At 39.1% G+C, this 22,435-nt stretch overlaps 2 protein-coding genes across 2 annotated transcripts; both read left to right on the top strand.

Moving 5' to 3' along the window:
* The first annotated feature begins 7,373 nt into the window (after positions 1 to 7,373).
* Positions 7,374 to 8,714, top strand: LOC133791764 (spermidine sinapoyl-CoA acyltransferase-like). The gene has a single exon (XM_062229680.1). It carries the CDS (start codon positions 7,374 to 7,376, stop codon positions 8,712 to 8,714), a length of 1,341 nt encoding a protein of 446 aa, XP_062085664.1.
* Positions 8,715 to 10,010: 1,296 nt separating this feature from the next.
* LOC133791765 (protein FAR1-RELATED SEQUENCE 5-like) lies at positions 10,011 to 12,002 on the top strand. Its single transcript, XM_062229681.1, has one exon. It carries the CDS (start codon positions 10,011 to 10,013, stop codon positions 12,000 to 12,002), a length of 1,992 nt encoding a protein of 663 aa, XP_062085665.1.
* The last annotated feature ends 10,433 nt before the right edge of the window (positions 12,003 to 22,435 follow it).

A 22,435-nucleotide genomic window follows, 5' to 3' on the forward strand; every position in this document is an offset into this window, starting at 1 on the left:
TATGCTCGGCTTATTCAGTCTTTCTACTGGAACTATGTTCAAGGTGTCTGCATCCTTTGCGCTCGCGAGTTTAGCCAGGGCGTCTGCATTCGAATTCTGGTCTCGCGGAATTTGCTGGAGGGTGTACTTTGTAAACTGGGCTAGCAAATCCTTCGTTTTATTCAGGTAGGCCATCATCTTTAAGCCTCGTGCTTGATATTCTCCCAGGACTTGATTCACGACTAGCTGTGAGTCACTATAAATATCAAGCTTCTTTATGCTCATATCTTTGGCCATTCTCAATCCAGCGAGGAGTGCTTCGTATTCTGCTTCATTGTTTGACGCGGCGAAGTCGAACTTGAATGCGCAGTGAAATCGATGCCCTTCCGGCGTTATCAATATCACTCCCGCTCCAGCGTGGGATTCGTTGGATGAACCATCCGTGAATAGCTTCCACGAAGGAGTTTTGTCTCGAGGCATGGGCGCTTCAGGCTGTTCGCACTGCTCACTGTCTGGGAGTTCGGTGAACCCCGCAACAAGATCGACCAAGACTTGTCCCTTTATTGCTACTCGCGGTGAATAAGTTATATCGAACTGCCCTAGTTCGACTGCCCATTTTAACAATCGCCCAGCCGCCTCAGGTTTTTGGAGGACTTGCCGAAGGGGCTGGTCGGTTAGAACTGTGATAGGATGGGCTTGGAAGTAAGAACGCAACTTCCTGGAGGCTAGTATTAAGCAATATGCTAACCTTTCGATTGGCGGATATCTTAATTCTGCACCGATTAGCCTCTTGCAGACATAGTAGACTGCTTTCTGTACGCCTTCTTCTTCCCGTACAAGCACCGCACTAGCAGCAACTTCAGTAATCGCTAGATAAATAAACAAAGTTTCTCCTTCAATCGGTTTTGATAAGATGGGAGGTTGCGCCATATGAGCTTTCAAGGCCTGGAATGCTTGCTTGGAGTCTCCCGTCCATTCAAACTTCTTATTGCCCCTGAGTAGATTGAAGAAAGGGACACATTTGTCAGTTGATTTCGAAATGAATCTACTCAGGGCAGCGATCCTTCCGGTCAAACTTTGTACATCCTTGATCTTCTCCAGCGACTTCATGTCGATCAGGGCTTTTATCTTGTCAGGGTTGGCCTCGATTCCCCTTGAATTCACTATAAACCCCAAAAACTTCCCTGATCCGACTCCAAAGGAACATTTGAGGGGATTCAACTTCATCTGGTACTTGTTTAACACATCAAAGCACTCTTGTAAATCCCTCACATGTCCCTCTGCCTTTTTAGACTTTACCAGCATGTCATCCACATATACCTCCATGTTTGCACCGATCAGCTCCTTAAACATGTGGTTGACTAGCCGTTGGTAAGTCGCACCTGCGTTTTTCAGTCGGAAGGGCATTACTTTGTAACAGTATAAGCCCGTATCGGTCCGAAAGCTGGTGTGATCCTCGTTAGGGGGATGCATGCTAATCTGGTTGTAGCCCGAATATGCATCCATGAACGAGAGGATCTCATGTCCTGCAGTCGCATCGACCAGCTGGTCGATTCTTGGGAGTGGGAAGCAGTCTTTTGGGCAGGCTTTATTGAGGTCTGTAAAATCCACACAGGTCCGCCACTTGCCGTTAGGCTTGGGGACCAGCACCGGATTTGAGACCCACGATGGATAGAACGCTACCCTGATAAACCCATTCTCCTTAAGTCTTTTGACTTCTTCTTTCAAGGCTCTTGATCTATCTTTATCGAGCAACCTTCTCTTTTGTTGCACAGGTGGAAAAGTTTTATCTATGTTCAAGACGTGGCTGATTACCGCAGGATCTATCCCAACCATGTCTTTGTGCGACAAGGCGAAAACTTCCTGGTTCTTTCGCAAGAATTCCACCAGTGCATGCTTCGTGGTAGGTTATAAGTTTTTCCCAACCTTCACGACTCTGGTCGGGTCTTCTTTGTCGAGTTGGACCTTCTCCAGGTCCTTGACGGGTCCAACATTCTCTTCAAAATCCCCAAAGCGAGGATCCAAATCTCCATCCTCACTTTGGGCAACACCCTATTTGGTGACTTCACCACCTGATTGGGCTTGCGTATCTACTGCCATCTGCAATCGGTCTGGGGTAGTGCTCCTCGATGTTCCACTTTTCACCTTCGTAATCGAGGCGTTGTAGCATTGCCTGGCTTCCCTTTGGTTTCCTAAAACGCGTCCTACCCCCGCGTCTGTTGGGAACTTCATGGCTAGGTGCCACATAGAGATGACGGCCCGTAGATCAACCAGTATGGGCCTCCCGATATCAGCGTTGTACGCCGAAGGACAATCGACCACTACAAAAGTGGCGAGTAATGTCCTTGTTGCAGGCGCTGTGCCCGTCGTTACTGGAAGTTTGATCATTCCGGCTGGGGCGAGTCCTTCTCCAGAGAAGCCATATATCGTCTGATTGCAGGGCTCCAAGTCCTTTACGGACAATTTCATGCGTTCCAGTGTTGACTTATACAGGATGTTCACTGAACTTCTTGTATTGACTAGTACCCTCTTTACCATCATATTGGCCATCTGGATGTCCACGACCAGCGGATCGGAATGTGGGAACCGGACGTATTGGGCATCGCCATCAGAGAAGGTTATCTCACCTTCCTCTGACCGAGCCTTTTTTGGTGCACGGTCCTCCACAGTCATCATCTCGATGTCCTGGTCGTGGCGCAGAGTTCGAGCATATCGTTCTCTGGCCTTTCCGCTATTTCCCGCAAGGTGCGGGCCTCCACAGATGGTTAAGAGAGTTCCAGCCATGGGGGCAGGCTGTAATGGTGGCGAGCGTTGGCGTGTGGACGCCTGCTCGTTGCCACCTGGAGCTTCTCGTTGGGAATTTCCCGAGGCCCGTATGTACCTTCTCAAGTGTCCTTGTCTAATAAGGAACTCGATTTCGTCTTTTAACTGGTTGCATTCATTAGTGTCATGTCCGTAGTCGTTATGATAACGACAGAACTTGGTAGTGTCTCTTTTCGAAATGTCCTTTCGAATGGGTCCAGGTTTCTTGTAAGGCACACTAGAGCTTGTGGCCTGGTAAACCTCTCCCCGAGACTCAACGAGGGCAGTGTAGTTAGTGAACCTAGGCTCATAACGATTACCCTTGGCTCGTTTGTTGTCGGAGGTGGAAGGCTCATTATACGGCCGTTTTCCACAATTCTTGCCATTACTGTTGCCGTTTCCGTTGCCTTTGCCGTTGCCATTGGGTTTGGAACCATTGGCGGCTTTGGCGGGCTCGGCGGCCTTCTTACCCTTGCTCGAGGGTTTTCCATCATCAGCAATGGCCTCTTCGAGCTTGATGTAACGATCAGCTCGGTCCAAGAACTCCTAGGTTGTTCTAACTCCTTCCTTTCGGAGACTTTTCCAGAGGGGAGAGCAACGTTTAACCCCTGCGGTAATGGCCATCATCTTGCCTTCGTCTCCGACTGTTTTTGCTCCAGCTGCCGCTCGCATAAAGCGCTGGACGTAATCCTTCACTGACTCTCCGTCCTGCTGGCGAATCTCGACTAGTTGGTTTGCTTCGGTTGGGTGCACACGACCCGCATAGAACTGTCCGTAGAACTCCCTTACGAACATTTCCCTGGAAACTATGCTTGCAGGAGGGAACTTGAAGAACCACTCCTGCGCTGCTTCAAAAAGTGTTGCAGGGAAGATCCTGCACCGAGCGTCTTCGGACACTTTCTGAATGTCCATCTGAATCTCAAACTTATTCACATGCCAGACTGGGTCCCCATATCCATCAAAGTTTGGGAGCGTAGGCATCTTGAATTTGCTGGGAGTTTCGGCGTTAGCTATCCTTTGGACGAAAGGAGTGCCTTTCCTCCTATCGTGGTCGATGTAAGAAGTCCTTCCTCCGACCAGCTGCTGAACAGCCTGGTTGAGTGCGTCTATCTAGGCTTGCACTGCGGTAGGAATCGCGGTGGCCTCTGTTGCTGGGGGGACGTTCTCGCCGTGCCTCTCGTGGCGATCATTGAGTACATCTCTCAAGTCCTTTTCTCTTCTTCTCTGCTCGATACCACCGAGCCGGTTGAAGACATTATTTTGTCTGGGCTGCCGCCCAGCGTCCTGTCTATTTGGTTGGTCATCTTGAGGTACTTGGCTCCTGCTTTTACCTCTTTCTCCATTCCTCCCACCGGAATTTCCCTTGCCTGAGTCAGCCTCATTGTACCTGTGGCCATCTCTGAACCTTGACTGGCTATGGTGAGATCGACTGTTCCCCCGATGCCCGTTCCTGGCTGAACCATCCCGAGCGTTAGAGGGTGGTCTGCGCTGGTCGTGGTGTCCCCGTGCACCATCGTGTCGTGGGGGGCCCTGGGCTGCAGAGCCTAACTCTGAGTCTCTCCTGTTGCCAGGAGGGTACCGACCTCTGTTCGGTAGGTTCGGCCCATCATCCCTATGGCGTCTAGGGCTGCGAGGCTGATGCTCGGCCCTATTCTGCCTCTGTTGCGGGGGATTACCCCGAGCAGCTTGGGATGGTGGCTGTGCCTCAGGATCCTGTGGGACATCGTCATGGGGCATCTGAGGCTGCTCGGGCCTTTGCGGACTCAAAGGCTGAATCGGTGGGCTTGGATTAGGACCCCTCTGGGGTGGCCCATTCACCGGTTGGTCAGGCTGCGAGGCAGGTGCAGCCTGATTTCTAGCCAACAGCAAGGCTGCCTCAAGGGCTGCCATGACTTCGTTCTGGCGGCGGTCAACCTCCGCCTGCCTTTCGCTCAATTCCGCGCGCTGCCGTTCAATCTCCTGCTGCTGCTGCGCCATAACTTCTGCGGCAGTCTCCTGACTGGCTCTCAGATTAGCCAGCTCTTCTTGCAACGTGCTCAGAGTACTCTTCAGCGTTGCATCATCCATTTCCTCCTCTTCAAAGTCCAGTTGTGGCTCATCCTCCACCATGCTTGCAGGAGGAGGAGGAGGTGGCGGGTTTAACGGTGCAGCGGCGGCCGCCTGTCCAGTTTTTCTTCCAGCTTTTGCCATTAGTTTTCTTAACAGCAATAAATCAATCTCTCAATGAAAGCACCAGAATGTTGACCCAAGATTTGGCCAACTGACACGGAGTCAAAATGTGATTGATGTGAATGAATGTATAGAGAAGAACGTATGGCAAAAATAGTAAATCACACAAGAATTTTTATAGTGGTTCGGTCCCAGGATCTGGTAATGACCTACGTCCACTTAGACTGATATTGATATAAGAATCAGAAGAGTGATCAAAGAACTAGGGTTCAATGAGTTTCACTAACCTCTGAAGAACAATACAAGTTTACCAGGAGAATTACTATAGTTTCGGATGATTCAAAAGCCAAAAGTCCCTCCCTTGAGCTATCTCTTGCTATTTATAGGCTCAAGGGGGGTTACAAAAGATTGTTACAGATATTCTCCCCTGAATAATCAGGTACTCAGGAGATTGTATGAGATAAATTCGGGGTTCATAAAGATCTTCCCATAAATGTTGCCTTGTACACGGAACCATCGACCAGACTGGTCGCGGGTAAGACGGGCTTACCCTGCTTCTACTGTGTCTTCTGGTCGATACTCCAGCAGACGCTTCCAGGTGTCAGCCACGTGTCCAGGGATTACTTGCCACGTCATCAATGCTAATTTATTGGATAACATTTGCCCCCCAAAGTTTATTTACTACGAACAGTAAATAAACTTTTGAACGAACGATTCTTCGGTAACCCCACCTGACGTGTCAGAACCCTTCGTGTGTTCTTGAAAAAAAGCAACCCACTTCTGTCTAATCATGCCTTTTCAGTTCCCCAGAAACGATTTCGACGGCCATCCCGTTTCCCCATACTTTGAAAAAGGAAAACTAATGATTACACTTTTTTAATATCAGAGACAAACTTATATAAGACCGTCGAAGCCTCCTTTTTCTTTTTACGCATGCCATTGTCTTTGCAGAAAACCCTAAAAACCAGACCTTTAAACTTCTCCGGAGACCGTTTTCCTACACTTCCAAGACTCAGACCGTGAGCTCCTTTATCTCCGAAGACATTTCTTCCACCTCCACGATCACTCTTCTTGGTAAGTTTTCGAAACCCCATGCTTCTAATTTCTCGTGGTGCATGCTTCTGATGGTGGACTGTTTAAGTTTTTCTGTTTCTGGTTTGAGGTGCTTGTAGACAGAATGTTTTGTAGGCAAAGTAGAGTTACGAGTTAGTTTAAAATCCAGGATCATGCTTTTTAGGACGTAAAATCTTTGTTCCTTGTCTGATGTAAAAAATCTTTAATTTTTTTATAGCACGGATAAGTGCTGTTGACCAAAACAAATATGTGTCACGAAAAAAGAATTTTGTAGTAGAAATGCATGTACAAAATAGGAGTCAAAGACGCAAAACAAATCAAGGCTAAAAAGCCAAGTTGGAATCGTGATAGCCATTAAGCACATAAATGTAATTATGATTGTGAGAAGGGACTAAAAAGGAGATTCTTACGTATTAAATGGGAGAATTGTTTTTCTATATATCATAGCTGGTGGGACTAATGTCGAAGAGTAGCAATGGATAGGGTAGGAACAACAAGTAGAAATGAATTAAGGCTAGGGATCGAGAGAGAGAGTAAAATTGGGAAATGGAGAATAGAAAGAGGAGCGAAAAAGAGTTAATCCTTTTTATTGTGATTTTTATTAGCTATTTATGTTATTTTATATATAAATTTAAAATGCTAAAATATGATGTTTTAAGAATTTTCTTGAGAATATTCTCATCAAGTTATTTGAAAATATTTTGATGATATTTTATTTAGAAAAAAAAAATTCAGGCAAACACTATATAAGTTAGAATGTCACTGTATTAAAATCACGATAATAATAACTATTTTTGTAAAATATATAATTACATATACTTACGAAAAAAAATGTCGTTGCTGTCCTTGCATCTATATATATTATATTTCTTGGTGACAAGCATGTGGAAAGTTGGCAAGTGTTAAATGACGATGATCAACCACTTTCCCAGAAATGATACGAAGAGACCTACGGACAATTAGTAATTGGAATAATATAATTCAACAAAATTGTCCTGTGATCCTGTAAAGTAGTCAAAACAACACGTTGGAATTGACGTATATAAATATATAAAATAATTTTACAAAATGGGATAAAGTAGGTCAAGTCAAGTCAAATAAAAAATTCTAGCACGCCACACAAACAAGAACCACCAACCAAAGGTAAAAACACGCACACTTACACTACACTAAGCAACGGATACATATATAGTATAAATAAGAGAGACCTCCTCCTTCGATATCATCACAACTAACTCCACCCACCCCTCACTACTATATAGAAACCCAACATTGGTATTATAATTCCCTTAACACTAGATCTCTTGAAGCTTATTCTTAACCATCATATTTTATTACTACGTACTGCCATGGCTCCTCAACTCTACAGGACTGAATTTTCGGTTGTGAAGAACGAAGTTGAACTTGTGAAGCCCTCAAAAGATACACCCGTGGAAGTTCTTTCTTTGTCGACTCTTGACAACGAAGCCAACCTCGAATGCTTCTCCAAAGCCATCTACGTTTACAAGGCCGAAGAAGATGAGACTAATGGCGTCAACCCAGCTGAGATGATCAAGCAAGCTCTCTCCCACGCTCTCGTCTATTACTACCCTCTAGCCGGGAGACTCAAACGACTAGACCACGACGGAAGGCTTCAGCTGACTTGCGACGCAACTGGCGTGCCGTTTCTGGTTGCCACTGCCAACTGTCGCCTTTCCTCACTCAACTACTTGGACGACATCGACTTCGAGATGGCCAAGAACTTTGTCTTCCCTTCTCCAACGACCGACTGTCCTTTCGTCCTGCAAGTCACCCGATTCGCTTGCGGAGGTTTCACCATTGGGTTCGGGATATCTCACATGGTCTCCGACGGGTTCGGTGCCGCTCAGATCTTCAAGGCCTTGGCTGAGCTCTCCAAAGGCAAGGAGCTCTCGGTGAAGCCCGTATGGGAAAGAGAGAGACTTGTGGGGACACCCATCAAGGAGCCTCTCAAGCTCAACACGTGTCCTCCTGCCAAGTCACCTTATATTCCCTCTTCCGACATTGTGGATATGATCTTTTACGTGAAGAGTAACAGCATGAAGAGATTGAAAGAGGAGACCATCAGTGGTGGTGCTCCTAGTAATGTTACTACGTTCGAAATACTCGCAGCCTTCGTTTGGAAAGCCAGGTTGAGAGCCTTAGAGCTCAACCATGACGGGAAAACATGTCTGTATTTCGCTACAGGGCTGAGGAAGCTAATAGACCCTCCTCTTCCTGAAGGGTATTATGGGAATGCGTTTTTGACTTCTGCAGTGGAACTCACGGGCAGAGAACTTGAAGAGAAAACTCTCTCTGAAATCGTGAATATGATAAAGGAGAAGAAATTAGACGTTTTGGACAACAACTATGTCAAAAAGTCCATTGATATTTGTGAGACGAAACTAGCCAACGGTGATAATCCAAAGATTAAAGCTACGGGAGCTCTAATGGCCTTGACTGATTGGAGGAATTTGGGGTTGGTTTCGGATGAGTTTGGGTCAGGTTGGAAGATAGAGAATGTGACATCATTGCCATGGGACTGTTTTGGGTCAGTGGATTTGTGCACCTTCTTGCCTGCTCCAAAATCTGACCCTTCATTGAAAGGTGGGGTTGGGATATTGGTCTCTCTTCCAAGGCAAGCCATGCCCAAGTTCAAGCAAGAGATCGATGCTCTTCACCGACTACTATAAGAGCTACTGCTTGATTGTTTATTAATTTATTGTTTGGTTTTCCCATTTGAAGGGCGAGTTATATAATATACTGCTTAATGACATATGCAATAAGAAATCATTATGTATCAACATGAATATATAAAACATTCCGATTACATAAAGAATAGGAATGTATAGATTAAATGAATTGGTACTGTTGCATCTAATTATAATTTAATTGGAATGCGTTTGCTTTTTCTACTTTGTGAATTTGTTGGACCAACTTTTATACAAGTAACGAGTAGTCATCTCGCATTCAATCATATGATGGGTACATCGTCCACTCAAACATGTGTTTCTTTTATTTTCTTTCTTTTTAAATGATTGTACGTAAAAAAAAAAAAAATTGTACCCAATTTACTATCCATTTTCATTCAATTATTTACTTAACAGTTAATTACATTACTTGATAACGTTAAAATGAGTTAACAAAATTTTTAATTCTCTTTCTTAAATTAATATTAAATTTAACATTAACATCTGACTTTTCTTATTCCCATTAAGATTAAACAATCAATTTTTTTTCTTTTTCTTATTTTTTTGCAGAAGAAAATATTCTTCCTTTTCTGTGCTCCTATTTTATTGCAGAAGAATACAAGTAGCATTTTTTTATTTTTTTTTTAAATTATTAAAGATATGCTACTGTTTTTTTAAGTGTATATACTTCTAGTTTTTTTTTTGAGATTCTAAGTAAATATATTTTAAGATCTGATCAAACTATTATTAGATATTTTGTGATTCAAACTTTTTTCTCTTTATTATTATTATTATTATTATTATTATTATTATTATTATTATTATTATCTGATCAAAATATAAACAGAAGTTTGAATCGTTATATAATAGCAGATAAATTTACACAAAAAAAAGCTCTTTTACTTTATTGCTTATTCTATGATATTTTTGCTTTTTGTTAGGCCTGTTGCAAAAAAAAATTATTGTCTACGGTTTCATCAACTTTTTTTTCATTATTTGTCATATATCTATAACATGAATCATCATTACTCATATATCTATAACATGAATCATGATTACTAATATCAAATATTTTTCTTTGATGCAAAATTATGTTTTATTTATTTATTTCTCATATACTATGCTAGGTTAGTTGATATTTTCTTCAAGAAATATCTTCTTCAAAATGTTGTTTTATTCTTTTCTTTTTACTGTATAATAGCAAAAATAATTTCATTTTTTTCTACATATTAGATTAATTTTAGTGTATCTTCTATTTTAAACATATATAAATTAACATTTGACTTTTTTTTTAAGATAATGAATATCGATACAGATGATATGGAAGGACAGTCCAACAATCAAAGTAATAAATACCAAGAAGCTACAATTGACGGTGCGGTAAAAATAAAGCAGATTCATTCCAGCATTCCTAATGAAGAGATACCAAATGTTAGTATGGAATTTGAAACTGAAGAGCAAGCTTACAATTTTTATAATGTTTATGCTTATAAAGTTGGATTTAGCATACGAAGAAGCAAAGGGCATAAGGATAATAAAGATGGAAAAGTGAAAGATAGAACTTTTTGTTGCTCATGTGAAGGCTTTCGCAAAAAAGATAAACGATATGATAATGTGAAATGTCATCGTGCTGAAACAAGGTTTGATTGTTTGGCAAGGATGAAGATAAAATTTCATCAATTTGGAAATTATCAAGTTGTTGAATTCTATGCGGAGCATACACATATGACTTCAAGCCCTAGTAAGAGCCACTTACATAGGTCACAAAGAAGAATAACCCCTGCTCAAGCATCTGAAATTGAATTGGCTGAGATTTCAGGAATTGCTCCTAAAGCTAGTATGGAACTAATGATTAGGCGAGCTGGTGGACATGCAAATCTTGGATTTCTTTTGGATGATTGTCGGAATTATATACGCACCAAAAGAACAATTCAAATGCGTGTAGGATATACAGGTGGTGTTCTTGAATATCTTCAACAAATGAAGTCAAAAGATCCTAGTTTTTTTTATGCTTTGCAAGTGGACAAAGATGATTTGTTAACAAATATTTTTTGGGCAGATGCACGCATGATGGCATCATATCATAACTTTGGTGATGTTGTTTGCTTTGACACAACCTACCGAAAAAATCATGATTGTCGACCTTTTTCTATGTTCGTTGGGGTAAATCATAATAAACAAACCACTATATTCGGGGTTGCATTGTTATATGATGAAACTACTGCAACCTTTATGTGGTTATTTGATACTTTTGTAGCAGCAATGTCAGGGAAAAAACCAAAAACTATTCTTACTGATCAAGATGCAGCAATGGCAAAGGCATTAAGATCTCAATGGCCAGAGACTTATCATCACTTATGCATTTGGCATATGTATCAAAATGCAGCAAAACACCTGAGTAGTGTTTTTGAAAGATTTCGTGAATTTGCTACAGATTTTAGAAATTGCATATATGAATATGATGAAGAATGTGAATTCATTGAGGCTTGGGGGAACATGCTTGGGAAATATAATCTTGAAAATAATGATTGGTTGGCAAAACAATTCGAGTTGAAGGAGAAGTGGGCACTTGTATATGGAAGAGAGACTTTTTGTGCAAATATGACTACTACTCAACGAAGTGAAAGCATAAATAATGTACTTAAAAAGTTTGTTAGCTATCAACACACTTTGTTGCGTTTTTTCAAACATTTTGAGAGGTTGATCGATGATCGTCGTTATGAAGAGTTAAAAGCAGACTTTAGAGTAAGCCAACGCAATTTAGCACCATCTCTCTCAATTGAAATTTTGAATCATGAAACATATGTGTATACCCCTCCAGTATTGAGAATGTTTGAGGTTGCGTTTTCAAAGGCTTATAACTATGCTATGGGACTTTGTAATGAGCTAGGAGCAGTGGCAGAGTATAAACTTACTCCTAATGGTAAGTATTTTCACCACACAGTTAAATATGACTCATCAATTAATGTAGCGATATGTAGTTGCAAGAAGTTTGAGTTTGCAAGAATATTGTGCTCACATATTCTTAAAGTATTTTCCTTTCGTAATGTTGTGAAAATACCTTCTCAATACATTTTAAAGAGGTGGACAAAGCATGCGAAGATGGGAGCTACAGGTAGTACATCTGAGATTAAACAGGGAGATGATCCTAAAGCATGTTTGGCAATGCGTTATCAAGATTTGTCCAGATCTTACACTCATATTGTAACAAGAGCATCAACAACTGAAAAAGCCTATAAAGTTGCTAGAGATGGCTTTAAAAGACTTTGGATGATGTTGATGCATGTTTGAGAGAAGAAAGAGTTGAAAGTAAAGAGGAGAATCATACTACCTTTGGGATTGATACAACAGTAAAAGGTATAAAAACAAATAATAACAGAATTTGTGGTAGCTCTTCACGTCCAAAGAATTCTCTTGAGAAGATGTGTAAGAAAACCAAAGTTTCAAAAAAAAAAAAATCGTCTATGAAATAGTTACTTATTCTTGATTTTTTTCACTTTATATTTTCAATTATATAATTTTACAATATTAAAATTTACAAATTTTATCTTATAGGTGTCAAGAGACTTTAACAACAATGATCAAGTCAATAACTATATGCCACATTCTCAACCAGATTTGTCATTCTCCACAACTTCATTTAATCTTAACCATGTGATATGTTATATATTTTTTATTAACTTATTTTATCAAGAGTTATGTTTATATATAGATAATATTGAAATTCTGTTTTTTATGATTACCAACTTAATTATTCAAATTAAATAATTAATTGTTGAACTGTTACAGAGATGTTTAAACAGACACATAGACTGTTTGAACAAAAACCAGATATGTTTAAACAGTTTGTGACCAGAAGATAAAAACGAACATAAGGTAAAGAACACACGAATTTTTACGTGGTATCAACAATCTTTGCAGATTGCTACTAGTCCACAAGGCCACGCCCAGAGAATGAAATTTATTAGAAGAATATCTAAACGATTACAAAACCAAATTGACTTATACAAATAAAGACTCCCTCTTGAATTTGTCGCAACTGTTGTAATCTAAACTTCTAATCAAATTTTTGAAGTGCTAAGATCTTGAACTCCCTTCAAATCATAACACTTGCACTTTTCCTCCCGAAAAGTGACTTACGAACAAGACTTCTCCCGAAGCTTGATGAACAATGTCCAAGTGTGTTCAACCTGCACAATTAACACAAAGAAAACAATACAGAAGTACACTGTAATAAACCACTAAGAACTTGCTGGACTCAAGTTCTTCACATAATAAAAAGTCTCTCTAACACTTGAAAAATATTTGGAAAATAATACACCAAGAGAGATGATCAAAGACCAACGACCTAAGGATGATTATATACTTTTTAGAATCCCTTTAGGTCGTGGAAAACAAATCAGAAACCAATTAGCCAATAAATAGAAAATCTTCCAAAACAGGAAAGTCAGAATCTGTTCAAACAGACTGTCAATCCGTTCAAAAAGATTCATTGAACCTGGACAGTTTTTTGAACCCAGTTTCCTTAAATAAATAAGGAAACAATATATATATAATCTCTGCAAGCTGTACACGATTTTTGGACAAAATAAATCAGATCAAAAAATAAAATAAATACCAATAATTTCCATTTCAAGAAAAGATATTCTTTTATAGGAAATTATATATTTATTTTATTAACATATATATAATAATTTGATTATAAAAAGACACATTTCAACAAAACAGGAAACTACCCATTTCGAAAATTCTCCTTTAATTAATTTTGTCAATATTGTCAAATGTGCCAATAAAGGATTTTATAAATATTTTATTTTATTTTCTACAGATTGGTATGACACCTGAAAATTCAAGTATAAGAACAAGCATGACTGAATTACTCTTACAGGTATATTGACTTTCATTAATAATCATAAATGATGTATATTTTTTAATTGTTATAAAATTATAATTATGCATATCCTGGCTGGGTCTACATCTCTTGGATTTGATGGTAGACAATTTTTCAAGAATATATAAGGATTTGGCTTGGTGGAGTTGGCTATTTCCGAAGCCTAAAATTGGTTGACATATTCGAAATTTAATTTATAATTGTGATTCAGTCAGATACTTATTAAATTCAGAGTGCTAAATTTTTTATGATTAGATTTAAACTTTGATAAGGATGTTAAGAGCAATAATATTCATATGGTTTTATATTTTGTTTTTATTATCAAAATCATTAATAATTAATTATAATGTGTCTGATTACTAGTTTTTATTCCACTTCTTTCAAGTACACAAAAAGTTTCAAATAAGAAAGAAACATTATGAAAGTAGTAACTTTCCATATACAATTGCATTTTCATAATATCTAGAAAGGAACATTATTTTTGCTATTATACAGTAAAAAGAAAATAATAAAACTACATTTTGAAGAAGATATTTCTTGAAGATAATATCAACTAACTAGCATAGTATATGAGAAATAAATAAATAAATAAAACATAATTTTGCATCAAAGAAAAATATTCGATATCAGTAAAATTAAGTTTTAAATAAATATTAATTAATATAAAACAACTCAAGCAATCATGATTCATGTTATAGATATATGATAAATAATGAAAAAAAAAAAGTTGAAACCGTAGACAATAAATTTTTTTGCAAGAGGCCTAACAAAAAGCAAAAATATCATAGAATAAGCAATCAAGTAAAAGAACTCTTTTTGTGTAAATTTATCTCCTATTATATAACGATTCCAACTTTTGTTTATATTTTGATCATATAATAATAATAAAAAGAAAAAAATTTGAATCACAAAATATCTAATAATAGTTTGATCAGATCTTAAAATATATTTGGTTAGAATCACAAAAGAAAAAAACATAGAAGTATATACACTTAAAAAACAGTAGCATATTTTTAATAATTAAAAAATAAATAAAAAAATGCTACTTGTATTCTTATGCAATAAAATAGGAGCAAATAAAAGAAAGAACGTTTTCTTCTGAAAAAAAATAGGAAAAGGAAAAAAAATTGATTGTTTAATCTTAATGGAAATAGGAAAAGTCCGATGTTAATGTTAAATTTAATATTAATTTAGGAGAGAGAATTAAAAGTTTCATTAACTTATTTTAATGTTATCAAGTGATGTAAATAACTGTTAAGTAAATAATTGAGTTGTCTCAAAATAATTGGTGAGACAGGGAAGGGATAGTAAATTGGGGACAGCTGATTTTTTTTCATACGTCAACTATATACCCGCGAACGTAAATATACTTTCATTACATTCCCGATAATGTTTTCCCCATCAAGCTATTTTTATTCATTTTCTGACTTAATATTTTATTGTTGCTTGTAATAGAATGTATACTAAATATTGTAGAGGAATTTACTTATGTACAATTTCTTTTGGCATTATTTTATCTTTTCATATATTTTGTTTCATTTTTATAATGCCTATGGATTATTTGCAGCAAAAATCTCCTACCTAACATTTTCTTTTATTTGGATTATGTACCAAAACATTACATAAACTAAAGTGACAATTTCTTTTAATCAATCACATTCGTTTTAGGCGGGACCCACTGTTTTAAAAAGAGTGACACGTGAATCGGTGTAATGTTTTGGTAGATAATTTTGGTGCACAAATCATTAACTCATAAAAAATACAACTCTGTTGAGTTCGGACCCTAGCTTGGCCTTCGAAAGCCCCCTCCTATAATGAAAAAAAAAATCTATAATAAATATATGGTTCCGCCCTAGTTAATTACTTGCTATGAACCCAATATATGTGGATAAAATTTTCATATGCCTCCGTCTCATTTTCCGTTCAAAAACACTAATATATATATACACACAAGGTGCAAGCAATCTGTAATGCACATTTGTTTAGTTTTATTTAGATAATTTATTAATTATTTTATTATGTTTTTATGATTGCTATATAATATTTTACAAAATAAACAATATTATATATAAAAGAATAACATAAATATATTAAAAGCAAAATTAAACCAAACATTGTTGTCTATGATTTTTTTTTTTTAAAAAAAATGATAATCTTTTAGATCACAAACTATCATATTCATGATATTATTCAAAGCACACCTCAATGATAGAAGAATAAACTTGTTTATTCTTGATAAAAGAGAAATATTATTCTAATTTCTTATATAGATATACAATCATTCTATTTGTATACACACGATACTTATATATAATGTTGTATAATGTTTGTTGTTATTTAATATGAATAAATATTTATATAAGTTAGATTATATAAGTAATAAAAGAAAGTAACATTTGTTCTTTTTAAATATAAATGATAATTTTTTTAATAAAAATTAAGATTATGTATTATATATTACAATAATAATGATGTTTTATAACATTTGATAGTATATTAATATAATTATTAAATATGTAGTCTTGTATTAAATATTATATTAATATAAATTTAAATATAATGAAATATCATTATTATAATAATATATAATACATAATTATTATTTTAATATATGAATTATTTTATAATATATGAATTTATATTAATATAATTGTTTATATTAATTTTTTAAAATAAGAATTATGTATTATATATTATTATAATAATGATATTTCATAACATTTAAATTTATATTAATATAATAGTATTTAATACAAAACTAGATATTTAATAATTATATTTATATAAATTTAAATGTTATGAAATATCATTATTACAATAATATATAGGCTATTTAGGTTTTTTATCCCCCGAACTATTACATATGCATATCGTGCCCCCCGAATTTTTCAGGCAGTTAAAAAATCCCCCCAATCTATTCACAGTCATGTAAATTAGGACTTCCATCCAATTCCGTTCATTTTTTGTAACGGGAGGATGATGTGGCCTTTTTTTACATCATTTGGGATGACACGTGGGACTCTAAAGTGTACAAAACGAATTAAATAATTAATTAACAATCCCTCTCTACATATAAATTTATATATATATATATTTGGAAGCAAGTACTTCCTTCCATTGCCGCCGTGAGCATTGCCAACGTGTCATCCCAAATGATGTAAAAAAAAGGCCACATCATCCTCTTGTTACAAAAAATGAACGGAAGTGGACGGAAGTCCTAATTTACATGACTGTGAATAGATCGGGGGGATTTTTTAACTGCCTGAAAAATTCGGAGGGCACGATATGAATATGTAATAGTTCGGGGGTAAAAAAACCTAAATAGCCATAATAATACAAAATTAAATATTTAATAATTATATTAATATAAATTCAAATGTTATAAAATATATATTTATTCTATCAAAATTATATAAAATTAGTATTATGTATTGTATATTATTATAATACATAATACTAATTTTATATAATTTTGATAGAATAAATATATATTTTATAACATTTGAATTTATATTAATATAATTATTAAATATTTAATTTTGTATTTGTTGACACGATTTTTCGCCGAAAGTGTATTACGAAGAATAGCTGGAATAAACTAGTGCTTAAGGGTAAACTGTAAGGAGAATAATCACTCTATAAATTACTTATAATGATATAGTAAGATCACTCGTTCCTTTTTACGTGGTTCGGTGGTTAAAATCACCCTAGTCCACGTGTCTATATTATTACTGTATGTCTCTCTCTATTTTGACAGAATATTTGCATTACATCGAGAGAATCCAACCCCTTTTCTATCCAAGGTCTTGGTATTTATAGGAGAATGATCCATGGGTAGGTGTTGGGGTCATCCCGTGATCACTTGATCCCTCACATCATCCCTGCGACACTGATGATTAACATTTACATTTTATATTGAAGTGTGGTCTAATCATTAGGTAAAATAGATCATGGATCGCATGGTATAAATCAGGCGTGTGATGTCTGATCATGCACGTTTATATTGTGTATCTGGGAATTCGGGAGTAAACAGACACGTGATGTCTGTTTTCGCACGTTTATATTACGTGGTCAACTTTATAAAGACCCTGGGGTACGTCAGACATCTGGCGTACCACAAGCTTAGCGTAACGTTAGCTCGTGCCTTTCGATGCTATATTCCACAAATGGTTCCAGGCAGTAAGTTGCTTTGAACTCACCAGCTCGAGCTATTTGTCTAGGGAATCACGCTAAATCCCCCCAGATGAAAAGTGAACACGTGGAACATCGATTGTAGCCTTTTTCCAGCCAGCTATACCCGAGCTGCCTAAAAAGATACGTGCTGATTTTCAAGGCGTACAATTTCCCCCCAAGTCCCTGCTCGTGTTCTATGACTTCACTTCTGACTTTCACGGTAGGGACTTTTAAACTTCATTGCAACTATCCAGGCTCTGCCCATCATTTGAGTACTGGACACGTGGAACGCCGTGATTGGCATCTGTTCGGGTTTCGAGGATTGTATTAAATGGCCTGGCCACCTTTTTTCCACCGTTTCATCTTTCTAATCATGACCCTCGTATCTTGCCTTAGCTTGATCGGACGGTCTTCATTTCCTTATGCCTTTTATGTATAAATAGGGCTGGAAATTTTCAGTACTCATCACCTTTCATTCGAAATGTTTCTTCATTTTCTCTCTTCCGAGTTTCAAAAACTCTTCTTCTTCTTTTGATTGAAATCCCAGAAATCCCCATAATCTCGCCACAAAAAACCCTCGGAAGCCCAGTCTTAAGGATTTCTCCAAGACTCCTCCTTCTACGCTTCTTGCAACTTTCGTTTGGAGAACATACTCTAAGTTTCCTGTTTTTCGTGTGTTTCAATTTTCTTCCTTTTTCTTTGTCATGTGAATCTGCATTTCATAGTCACCAACAGTAGGTTGTTCCTGAATAACTTTGGCGCATAGGTTTCAATTTTAGGCGTATTGAGTAAATCCTAAAACATATCTAGGATTGTGATGTTCATAACTAGATAATTTCTGAGTAAATTTAGGAAATACCCATTTGGGATATGGACGACGAGAGGTTTTTAGGGTATAAAACTGGGTAGCTTAGGGGTTATGTTTCTTAGGCGGTTTTTCTTTAAAACCCTTTCCCCAAGGCAAGTAATGGCCTGACCTTGCTGACACACGGATCCCTGAATATCAGGGGTCTATTGGAAAACCTAGGCGCGTAGCATAGGCAACGCGTGGCATCACACGGCAGGCTGAGATTCAGCTCGCATGTTAGGACCCCTGGCCTTTGTTATTTCTTCTGTTAAAAAATTTTAACGTCGTCCGCTAAAAACTCTGTCATTCTTATTCGTTAGGCGAGCTGATGGCACCCAAGAAAGGCGCATCCAAGAATAACGTAGCTGGCCCGTCGTCCCAGCAATCTCGCAAGGGACAGGAGGTCATCCCTGATTCCCCCCTGCCTGAGTTCGGCCCCGTGGTGGAGAAGGAGGTCGCGGTTGCTCCTGACGCCTTTTTCGAGGCTGAAAGGATTGCCTCCAAGATAATGACCCTAGGAAGGGTCAACAAGATCCTGTTGTCCCATAACATCGAGGATGGGACGGGGGCTCTCATCGCCCGACCTCTCTACGAGGGGGAGCGGAGATGTGCACCACTCCAGAACGACTTCGCGGCCTGGAGTGATGAGCACTTAAAGGCCGGGGCCTTTCTCCCCCTCGTCCAATACTTGGCGGACTTCCTCAATTATGTTAGGTTGGCACCATTTCAACTTCCCCCGAACTCCTATCGTCTACTGGCCAGGTTGAGGTATCTCTTCCTGAAGCAGATGTGAGAGGTCCCCACCCCTGCGGATATCCTTTATTTCTTCTGCCTCAAGGCCAACCTGGATCAATGGGGACGAGGCGACGGGTTCTACTATCTGACCTGCTTTCCAAATTCACCCGCAGTCATCGAACTGCCCAGCCATCCCAAAGACTTTAAAGATCAGTTCTTTATGTCGAATGGGTTTCGCAATTGCGACTACCATTACTTCAACCGTCCTCGTAGGTTTCCTTTCTATTCTCAGCTCGCGAAAATATTATTAATTTTTATTCTTGGATTTTTCGCGTGTATACTGATTAGAGCATCACTGTGCAGCCATTTTTGCAAGGACAACTAGATCAGAGACCCTCGGGGGTCAATATGATACCCTGGCGGGGCTTTCGCCTAGCGAGAAGGACTACCTCCAGCTCGTCTCTGACGAGACGATGTTGGCATGTAAATTAATTTATGAAGGCCAGACTTTGGCCCTGAGGAGGATGCGGGCTACCTGCACAGTAGCTCACGAGCTGGCGCTCATCCCCGAGGGAGGCGCTGCGGTCGTCGATGACGATGAGCGGAAGAGGAGCCCGAGGTGCCACTTGTGCGAAAAAGGCGAGCTCTTGAGATCGCTCGAGAACCTGATGTGGACCGACTCAATCGAGGGCAGCAGCCAGCCCCTCCGGCCAAGGTAACCCATACCCCTTTAGGGACCTAGATAGGGTTGTGGCCGCCTTAGGCTAATTAGGTTTAACCCCAACTAGCTTGTACATCGCCACCCTAGAGACCCTGCCTATAACACAACCTTACTTTAGTGTGTAGATCAATTAGTACTACGTCATGACATGGGTTGTCCTAGAGGAACCGTAGTAGTAGACAACACCTTGTCTTTTAAGTCGGCCTTCTTTGAGGAGTATGGGACCAACCTTAGGTCATGGCCCTCCCTTCTCAAGGGTATAGTTGCTCCAGGACTTAGACAATATGTAGAGGAATCCAGTCCTGAGGTAGAGCCTGACCCGGAACCTCCCCTAATCCAAGAAGTGGTTGACTTAGACTCTCCTTCCCCTATAGCATTTCCGAGGCCGGAGGTCGTGGAAATAGACTCCTCCTCTAGCTCGGAGGGTAGGATTTTTTGTTACTTTATACATATTTTCTTGGTAAACTGATGAACGTATATGCATACTTAGCACATTTCCCATTCTTTTTCAGGTGAGGAGATGGCACAGCGAGGGGAACCTGACATCCGCTCGATGTTCCAGGAAGGGAGATCCAGCGAGGGCCCCCTAGTCAAGAAACTCCGGCCTATGGCAAAGAAAATACCTCCCTTGGCCGTGACCGCTTCCAAATCCCCGGCCAAGGGGAAAGGCTCGGGCTCAAGAGCTCTGCCCCCTGCAGCCCCAGAGAAGAGGGGTCTGGCAGCACCCCTCCTCGCTTTCCCCCGGCTCCTGTTCGGGACCCAGTAGCACCAATCGGTCCCCCAGCTCTAGTGGTCCCTGCCGCCACTGTTCGGATCCCCGTCAACCCCCAGGATCTAGAGCAGATTCCAGACACTTTTCGGGGGACCGTCTACGAGACGGTGAACTACTCGGTGGAGCATTTCTACAAGGCCAAGCCCAACGACCTGATGGCAATCGAGGAGAGGAGCCTGGAGAATGTCATGGAATCCACCCTGGGGATGAACCTCATAGTAAGCATTTCCCTGACCTGAATTTTATTATTTTTCCCTATTATGTGCCTAACTGTTTCTTTGCTTTTTGCATGCTGTCTTGGCTCAACATCGTAGCATATCTCAGTCCAGGGCCAGGAACGATGAACTCAAGGTTGAGCTCTAGATTTCTCAGGCCACCCTAACATCGGCCCTGACTGCTCTCGTCGCCTCTCAACAGAGTGAGCAAAGTGCCAATGCTGCTTTGGCGACGGCCCAAGCGGGTGAACAGGGGGCAAAGACTTCCTTAACCATGGCTCAAGAAGGCAAGTAGGTAGCAAAGGCTGCTGCAGCAGCTCTTCAGGCCGAGCTCGAGGGGGCAAGGCCAAACAGTTGGAGGTCGAGGTAGCTATTCTGGAGGAGAAGAAGGCATGGACCTCCTCCATGGAGAGCATGTTGTACCACTGCTGGGCCTTCAATCAGGATGACAACTTCTCCTTCATGGCCTCCGACGTGTGGGGGCACTACCTCGAGAAGTTCAAGGCTCGACTTCAATAAGAGTTGCAGTTTGAGACTGGGGAGGCCTCTGTCGCTGGCGAGTAGGAGACCAAGGAGGTGACGTCCTCAGAGCGGCCTGGAGGGTCTTAGATTTTTTTGATTTTATTTATGTTATGTATTTTTCCTTTGTAAATGCTAGGCACGAGGTTATTCACCTCGAGACAATTTATATATATTAATTTCAGTTATCCAAGTTTTATTTATTCCTCGATCTCTTTCTCATGCTTTATGATGTGCACGTTTAAAGCCTTAGGAAATGACCCTTAGGTCGAGATTGATATTCCTGGTCGTAACCAAAAAAGACGATTTATATCTTACTTGTTAAGTATCAGGCCTGGACCTGGTTGTATCCGAGGCTTTTTAAATAAAAACCTAGTTCGCGTTAGTTTTATCGATACTACACTTTTTCTTTAGAAAAAACATTGTTAATCAATTTAACCAACTTCTAAGTTTCTGAACCTGGTCGTGTCCAGGATATTTAATTAGAAACTTGGTTCGCATTAGTTTATTGACACCTCACATTTTTTAGAAAAACACTGGTTAATCAATTTAACCAACTTCTAAGTTTCGGAACCTAGTCGCGTCTAGGATAATTAATTAAAAACTTAGTTCGCGTTAGTTTTATTGACACCTCGTGTTTTTTAGAAAAACACTGTTAATCAATCTAACCAACTTCTAAGTTTCGGAACCTGGTCACGTCCAGGATAATTAATTAAAAACTTAGTTCGCGTTAGTTTTATTGACACCTCGCGTTTTTTAGAAAAACACTGGTTAATCAATTTAACCAACTTCTAAGTTTTGGAACCTGGTCGTGTCCAGGATATTTAAAAAACTTAGTTCGCGTTAGTTTT

This window comes from Humulus lupulus, chromosome 7 (genome assembly GCF_963169125.1).
Source record: "Humulus lupulus chromosome 7, drHumLupu1.1, whole genome shotgun sequence".
Classification (NCBI taxonomy): domain Eukaryota; kingdom Viridiplantae; phylum Streptophyta; class Magnoliopsida; order Rosales; family Cannabaceae; genus Humulus; species Humulus lupulus.

Excerpts from the sequence above, each read along its gene's own strand:
- LOC133791764 (XM_062229680.1), top strand. The coding sequence starts at position 7,374 with ATGGCTCCTCAACTCTACAGGACTGAATTTTCGGTTGTGAAGAACGAA.
- LOC133791765 (XM_062229681.1), top strand. The coding sequence starts at position 10,011 with ATGAATATCGATACAGATGATATGGAAGGACAGTCCAACAATCAAAGT.